The sequence below is a fragment of the Macadamia integrifolia genome, chromosome 4, assembly GCF_013358625.1.
Source record: "Macadamia integrifolia cultivar HAES 741 chromosome 4, SCU_Mint_v3, whole genome shotgun sequence".
NCBI lineage: Eukaryota > Viridiplantae > Streptophyta > Magnoliopsida > Proteales > Proteaceae > Macadamia > Macadamia integrifolia.
In genome coordinates, this window is record NC_056560.1 from 26,394,457 (window position 1) to 26,403,145 (window position 8,689).

The 8,689-nt window shown below is 38.1% G+C and overlaps 1 protein-coding gene and 1 long non-coding RNA gene across 2 annotated transcripts in view; one reads left to right on the forward strand and one right to left on the reverse strand.

The window, feature by feature from the left end:
- The window catches only part of LOC122075516 (purple acid phosphatase-like), a 22,114-nt gene extending 17,816 nt beyond the window's left edge, over positions 1-4,298 (forward strand). Inside the window, exons 5-9 of the mRNA XM_042640572.1 lie at positions 2,314-2,428; positions 2,616-2,754; positions 3,089-3,309; positions 3,465-3,586; positions 3,700-4,298. Of these exons, the coding sequence (XP_042496506.1) occupies positions 2,314-2,428; positions 2,616-2,754; positions 3,089-3,309; positions 3,465-3,586; positions 3,700-3,895 (793 nt within the window). The 3' untranslated portion in view covers positions 3,896-4,298. The remainder of the gene's footprint in view (positions 1-2,313; positions 2,429-2,615; positions 2,755-3,088; positions 3,310-3,464; positions 3,587-3,699) is intronic.
- A 1,366-nt stretch (positions 4,299-5,664) lies between these two features.
- LOC122075517 lies at positions 5,665-7,105 on the reverse strand. The gene is made up of 2 exons (XR_006139269.1): positions 6,572-7,105; positions 5,665-6,102 (listed from the first exon to the last, which is right to left on the reverse strand). It is a non-coding gene; the product is annotated as an uncharacterized LOC122075517 (long non-coding RNA).
- Between the last annotated feature and the right edge of the window lie 1,584 nt (positions 7,106-8,689).

An 8,689-nucleotide genomic window follows, 5' to 3' on the forward strand; every position in this document is an offset into this window, starting at 1 on the left:
TTTTGAAACCAAAACCATCCATCAAAAGAAGCAAGGTTTAATATGGCTCTCAAAGGTAATAATATAATCAAGACAATCCAATCCTTCCGCTTAATTTGCTCCTTTCCCCTTTGACACGCTACACTCCTCCCTTGGACACTGCAAAAGAGTCGAAGGGATATATAAGAACCACTGTTTTCACTTGTCAAATTTCAAAAACTAAGTAAATCAAGTTGATATTATCCCCATATTTTTTCGTACATTTGCTTCAAAAATTACTGGACATGCACTTTCTCATAGTCTTGGATTTTTTAATTGATCTAAAACTTAACATGTGAGAAGGGGATCTTGCCATAATCTATCTATTTGAAGTACCATGACGGCATATACTTATGATCCACTTGAAGATTCCTTTCGTAGATATTAAATTAGAGAACCCTTTCTTATTGTAAAATTTAAAGAAAAAAAAACGTTTTTAAAAACAAGAATAGAAATTTAATTAGAACAGACCAAGGTAGGTGCTATTATAGTTGAGACTATGGCCACACTATTCTACCAAAAAAAAAAAAAAGACTATGGCCACACTATTTTAAATTGATTTCCTTAGAACAGAAGTTTAAATATTGGAGATGAAACTACCTTTGATTCATCAACCACAGGAAGGAAATACATGGGAGCTGCAGAGAGAGACGAAAGGGTTGATGTCATTCATCATGCATGACCATAAGGGACAGTTGGATACCTCTACTAATGGAATGTTACATGCCATCTCTCTCTCTCTCTCTCTCTCTCTGTCTCTCTCTCTCTCTCTCTCTCTCTCTCTCTCTTTTCAGAAGTATAATAAACCAGTGAATATCCGCAGCATATTTCTGAAGTCAATGTGAGGTGGAGTCTATAAATATGCAAATGTATAAGTTTTCATTCTCAGAGTGAAGAAAGCTTGCTTGGGTGCAGAGATGGAGAAGATGGGGAAGTGGGAGTTCTCATCATTCACTGCTACCTTTGTTGTTGTGGGTTTGATATTGAATTCAGCTTTGTTGTGCAATGGAGGAGTCACTGGCAGTTATGTGAGAGCAGTAGCTCCATCTATTGATATGCCATACAATAGCGCTGCCTTCTATATTCCTCCTGGCTATAATGCTCCAGAGCAGGTGGGGTTTAATCTCTCTCTCTCTCTCTCTAGATATATAGATGAGTCAAACTCAATTGCTGCAACATTGCATGCATCCTTATATTTAAATCAGGCGGCGGCCCTGAGAGGGACAGAATTTTTTCTAGTATAAATTTGTGTACCTATTGTAACCTTACAAATGGCATCTTAATTAAGTCAATGGTGTATCTGCAGATATTGACCTAGCAGTGTAAGAGAGAAGGCATTAAAGCATCCATGTACATGCATGGGACATGATTGGTTAATGTGTAACCCATTCCATCCACCCACCCACCACCAACAATTTTTTTTTTTTTTTTTTCAGTTAAATGTACTTAGCCAAAATGGCATAAACCCTATACAATCTCTTTTTTTTTTCCTAGACATTGTAGGGAGTGATTGCATTCTTTAACTGAGTTTCCAATTACTGATTACTGTATTTTATTGATTCTCTATTTTAAAATTAGTTTAAGTGTTATATTGTTTTCTAAATTGTGTGTTTTATATGCAAGGTTCATATAACTTAAGGAGACTATGTAGGGCAAGGAGTGATTGTATCTTGAATCACTCCAGTTGAACCAGGCACTAGCATTGTGCTTTACTGGGCTGAGAACACCACAAAGATTTACACTGCAGACGGCTACTACTTCACCTACAGATACTACAACTATACTTCAGGCTTCATCCGTCACTGCACTCTCCTCAATTTGGATGTGGGTTTTCTTTTCTTTTCCTTTCTTGACAACCAAACATAGTTAAAGCAAAATTTTTCCTTAACCCTAGATGATCAGGGTTGGAAAACTCAATCCACTACGTTATTAGCTTTAAAAAGTTGGATAACTTTAGTGGCTAATTCTACTCTTCATTGTTGCAGTACAACACCAAGTAACTAATATGAGGTTGGGATTGGAAACACAAAAAGGCAGTTCTGGTTCACAACTCCACTTCCAGTTGGCCCTAATGTTCCTTACACGTTTGGTCTCATAGGCTCTCTCTCTCTCTCTCTCTCTCTCTCTCTCTCTCTCTCTCTCTCTGTGTGACTGATGAACGGTATATATGTTGGTGGGTGTGCAGGGGATCTTGGGCAGACCTATGACTCAAACACAACACTGAATCATTATATAAACGATCCACTAAATGGAGAGACAGTGTTGTATCTTGGTGATCTTTGTTATGCAGATGACTGGCCATGACAATGTTAAGTGGGACACTTATGGCAGAATGATTGAAAAAAGTGCTGCTTATCAACCATGGATATGGACTGCTGGAAATCATGAGATTGATTTTGCACCTCAACTTGTAAGCTATACTTTTAATTAATTAACCCACTAGATGCAATAATGGATTTAATTTTTCTTCACTTTAGGTGAAAAAAGAATCTCTTCATCCATGATTTATATGAACTAATTTTAATAAAGCAGAAGAAACAATTATGCTTGGTTATATGAATTAATTAAGCTAATTAATAATGGTGACTTTGTTGCAGGGTGAACCAGTACCTTTTAAGCCTTACTCAAGCCGTTCTTACACGCCATATAATGCATCTAGAAGTATTGAACCATTTTTTTACTCAATTAAGAGAGTTTCAGCACACATCATCGTCCTAGCATTGTATTCAGCTTTTGGCAAAGATATCAAATTACAAAGTGCCATTAAAATGGATAACGTGAAAATTTTATTTGAAATGTGAACAGAGAAAATATCCGATTTCTCTCTAACTCCCTCCCAACTTCTCACATGCACGTAGCCCAACACATGGGTGCTCACAGCCCTAGGTGGTTGGCACGCAACACCAGGCATGCATGTGAGAGGTCGGAGGGAGTTGGAGGAGCCAGGAGTTGGAGAGGTTCCTAATTCAGAAATTTATCCCTTGAGTCCGATCTAAAGTCATTAAACTAGTAACTTATGTAGTTGTGTTAGACATCTCATATTAATAACATTTTGAATTATCTTTTGTAGGGAGATCTACCCCTCAGTTCGTCTGGCTTACAACAGAATTGGCCAAAGTTAATAGGATTGAGACACCTTGGTTAATTATTATTGTGCACGCACCTTGGTATAACAGTGATGTTACTCACTATATGGAGGGGGAAACTATGAGAGTACAGTTTGAGGCAATGGCCATACATTACAAAGTTGATGTTATATTTGCCAGTCATGTTCATGCATATGAAAGATCTGTCATTTTCAATCCTCTCCCTTTCTTGGGTACTCCTTAATTTTTCAATTAGCCTATCTTTGAATATTTTGGTAGAGAATGCACTTTTGGTTTATTCATTGTAATACTTTTTATTAGTACTCATTATTGCTCTAAACTGATGGATGTGCATTATAGTATCGCATATCAAACATTGCGTACAACATAACAAATACTTTGTACACCCCAGTACCTAACCAATTTGCACCTATATATGTGACCATTGGAGATGGAGGAAATATAGAAGGATTGGCAAGCGTGTAAGATTAATATAACTTGTTTTTGTTAGAAATTTTTTCTATTTTTCATTAGATTTTAAGTATTTCTATGATTAATTGTGCTTTTTCTTTTCTATTCTTTATAAATTTTACAGATTTACACAGCCACAACCAAGTTATTCTGCATATCGAGAGGATAGCTTTGGTCATGCCATGCTTTCTATTAAGAATCGGACTCATGCTTACTTTAGTTGGAACCGTAATCAAGATGGATATGTTGTCGAATCTGATTCATTATGGTTCTACAACAAATATTGGTATCCCAAGAATGAAACCATTACGAAATTTTGACGATGGAGTGCTTGTGTCTATTTCTATCTTTTGAATAAATATGGACCCCAATCTTATCTACCATTGATCCTAAATGTTCCTCCTCCACCTTGTATTCAGCTTTCTGTTCTTTCTTTTCTCTTTTTTCTTTTTTTGGGATATAATTGAGGGTTCACTCCTTGGAGATGTAATTTTTTTTTTTTTTTCATATTGAAAATATATTAAACTTAATTACTGGATTGTCGCAAGGACTATACTTTCGAATCACTTCATGCATGATTAGGTGATGAACACAAGAGGGACCTTAGAAAGTCAAAGAAGAAAATATATATAATATGTTCAATACAATTGAGATAGGTCACCATTTTTTTTTTTTTTCAGAGACCATCAAATTTATTACATGTGCCTAGCATAGAGATCCCAAAGTTGTCTAACGGCCAACTTATAAATTATTTAGTACAAGCATGCATGAAAATTTTCCTTTTTAATGGTTTGGTTTCTTTCTAGATATCTTCAATATCCAAAATTAGAAAAGATTAGACCAAATTCTACATGGCTCATATAGCTTAAGTACACAATGTTAAGGAACTTTTCTACTTCACAAACAAAATGAAATGGCTCTTGGTTTTGGGTATGCCATGTTTTAGCCCATATTATAAATATGGGTGCACCCACCTGCCCACTGAATTAAAATAGTGAGATCATGTCCGTATGGTCATGCCCTCTATTCTGTCTTCAATTGGGAGCAACTTGCCCCTTTTATAGCTTGAGTAATTTATGGGAGCGCGGTCGACACCTTCACCCATAAATGATGTGGATTTGTTATGTGGCAAATTCACATCATTTAACTATAAGGGGTAGTTGAGTTGGTAAGGGATCTCGCCTCAGGAAGGGTGTCATTTTGAGTTTGACTCCTTTTACCTCTTTGGGGTCACTCACATGAGGTGTTTAGTGTTCTTCACTACATGAAAATTGAATGATTCTCATTCAACCTCCTTATAATCCAGTCCATGCGGTTGTAAGGTTAGTATTGGCCCACAGGACTAATCAGACCGAAAGTTTGGATACCCATCATTAACCAAAAAAAAAAAAAATCCACATCATTTCTTAAACATCCAACTATCAAAATTTCTTGATCACTCTTCCACGTGGAAGTAAAAAACACAAGGCATGCTGGTCTAATTTTGGATGAAAGGATGCTGAAATCTTTTGGTAAAGGGAGGGGACTTACTTTTTGGAGGGGGAGTAAATAAATAAATATATTATACCCAAAGGGAAGAAATGAATGCAAAGAGAACTAAACAGAAAAAGCCATCAGCATAAACCAAACAAAACAGGCTAGTGAAACCTCACCAGACCAATTAAAACAAACACCGTCCCTCAAAAAGCAAAGATCGATGCCCAAGATCTCAACCCAACAGCCAACCAGAGCCAAAAAGGAAAAAAATGAATTAGGGGAGAGGAGAGGAGAGGAGAGGAGAGGAGAGGAGAGGAAGGGAGGGGGGGGGGGGGGGGACTGATAGAGAGGGCCTTCTGCCTGACCTCAAAACTAATGGAGTTCCAAATCAGCAAATAGGAATGGGACGAGATGGATCATCTTCTCAAAATCCTCTCCCACCAAATATAATGAATCACGGCACTAAAAGTCATATTATCAATAACATCACATACTAAATTACCACCGAAATGGGAGAGCATCTAAGCTCATTCCCTCAAGAAGAACCAAATAGGCCTAGGAAAAGGCCAGCACTTGGCAAGGACACCCTCCCAATACTCTAATTTAGAAAAAGGGCAAGCAAAAAAAGAAATGATCAATATCCTCAAAAGAGTTACAGAAAAAACAATAATTAGAATAATTATGTGACAATTTTAATTGTTGAATAGATAATACAAAGTCAAAACAGTATATCCTCCTCATCATTTTGCCACATAAAATAATGATGTGGCAATTTTGATGGTTGGATAGATAAAACAAAGTTAAAATCCAAATTGATTTGAAAATACGTAGCCTTCCACCTACTTTCCTTTCATCTCAAGTGACTCCTTTCTTCTTCTTCCTCTTCTTCTTCTCCTTCTTCTTCTTCAAGAATGGTAAAATAGCTTACCTCAAGGACTCTGGCCTGGTTCCATAGTGAGGCTTTAGGTAATTGTGGGACAATCCATTTCAAACACAGGCAGGATCAAGTGGGTTGGATCAAGATAAGCCAAAAAAGCCTTCCATCTCCTTCCTACACACAATCTCTTACACACAGCTGAGCTAGATGACTACCTGTCTACCTAGGTAGAACAAAATTTACCAAAGTAACTGATATCATAGATAGCTTTAACTCTGAAAAAAATTTCCTTGGCTTGGCTTGGCTGGGCTAGGCTAGGCTAGGCTAGGCTGGATCTGAGACCTGCCCATAAAGGCCATTCCCAAATAATTGAGGGAGTGGGAGACATCCCATGTGTGCAAAGGACATTTTACATCCAAGTGGTGCAACTCATCCATGAGACCATGACCCCCTTCACCCACCCAAATGTAAGGATCAGAACTTCCCAATCTAACCCAAACATGTACCTAATACCAAGGTATCATTTTAGCTACTCATCCCAAGAACACCCTGGCCATGGCCATCTTGGTTTTCTTGTCTGCAACTCACAGATCTTCAGGACATTCATACAAAAAATTCAAAAAGAATTACAACACCAACTTACCTTAAGAAGATCAACCAATGCTCATCCATGGAAGAGATGTTTGAACCAGTCCATCTTCTCCCACAGCTTTCTTGAACTTAGAACTGTAGAATCATTACCCTCATCACTGCCATCAACTTCTGACCTCTCAAGTTCAAGAAAGCTGTGGAAAAATATGAAAGGGTTCATATGAAACAACAAAGAAGAAAGAAGAAGAAGAAGAGCAGCAAGACCCAATTGATAGAAGAGAGAGATGGAGAGAATGTGAATGTGATTTGGCTTTGCTTGAGCTCATCTGATCTCTTGTTGTCTGGTCCACTTCCTTATATGGGATACTCAGGGAACTAAGGGAAGTTGAAAAAAATCTGGTGATGAGGAATGTTACCATGAGTCTCAATGATGAGGAGTGTTACCATGTGTGACATTCTATGATAGAATGGTAAAATTAGCCCATAATATAGGTTATGGACCAACCATGAGCTGACACTTGGATGCATTTAATCCAAATACAAAGTGAGCTTCATTATTGAGGTCTAGGAGAGTTGGAGAGCACGAGATTCTGTTGGGTGGGTGTGTGGGACCATCTTTCTTGTTTTATTTTCCTCACCAGCCAAACCTTATGATGGTGTAGATCCAATGGTCACCAACGCTCACAATCACGCTCTAATTAATGATAAAGAAGGTGCCGTTAGATCCGTTACGGACTTTATAGAAGTTTTAACAGCCTGTGAAACGGACCCATGACAACGACGCTCAACGGATACAGACAACCACACCCCGTCCCGTTCTCTCTTCTCTCTCCAACCCGTGATTCCTACTTGCCATTGCCCCTTCAATGCTTTTCCATACACCACATGTGCCACTGTATTATGGTGTCCCCATGTTCTTCCCTAGGGGTGTCAATTGGTCCATTTGGATTGATTTTGGTTTTGGTTCAATTTTATCAATTTTCGAATGGGAATGAATAAAATCAAAACTTGATTTTTTTAGTATTCACGATGGATATCCAGGTCAGACTAGTCTCACAGGTCTATACTGACCTTACAATCGCATGGACTGAGTCATACCAGGGTTGAATGAAAAAGCACTAAACACCCTCATGTGAATGGTCCCCAAGAAAGTAAGAAGAGTTGAACTCAGAACCACATACTTCCTGAGGCATAAATCTCTTACCAATTGGTATCAGGTTATATCGACAGACCCGATTTTTTAGTTGGTTTGATATCTCAATGTTTTGATGAGATCCGATATGGTTTCAGTCTCAAAAAACGCATCCTGAAATATGATCTAATAAATTCGTATTGATTTCGTTAGTTCGGGTTAGGTTTTGATACCCCTATTTCTCTCGTACTTGTGGTCCATCCAATCGAGCAATCAAAACCACACACTTCAATCAATCGATCTTCTATGATGCATCAAATAATAACTTGTTTTTTTTTTTTCCATAAAATGGCAAATTAAAATGGGCTAGCTGTGAAGGGGATGGTGATTAGATTGGGCTGTTGGAAATTCCTTTAGGAGGGGACCCATCAAAATCAATTATGATAGGCGGTATAAGATGGGATCAGAATTATATTATCATTCCCTCGTAAGTGTACCAACCATGGCACGTTTGGTGTTGGACTTTAGGGTTGGGCACAACAAAAAAACTCCTTAGCTTCCAAACCCCACATGGTGCTTCTTGCCAAATCATGTACTGTTTATCCTAGTCACACACTTTATACTTTTCTTCTGCCATTGGCCCATTGCCATTACGTACTTACATGCATGTCACCCTTTCACAGTTCCACCCCTCATTCCCGATCTTGGCATAAGTGGGCCATGAGAATCAGTAAAAACCAGTAGCTGCTGCTATTTGGTTGCAGCGTTGCAGCAGTTACAGTACTCTAAAACTGTGGGATAGAGTCATTATAAAATCATTCATTGGTAGAGGGTTGGCATGCCGCTGGTTCTTTTTGGAGTTAACGGTTCGATGGATAGGAGGGCTGGGATACAATGGCATGGGAGTCATTTTCACAGAGAGAGAGAGAGAGAGAGAGAGAGAATAATCCCTAAGGCTATGTTTGGTAACAAAAACAATGTTTGGTGTTAAAAACAGAAATTTGAGTTTCTATGTCAAAATGTTTTTTTTTTTTTTTT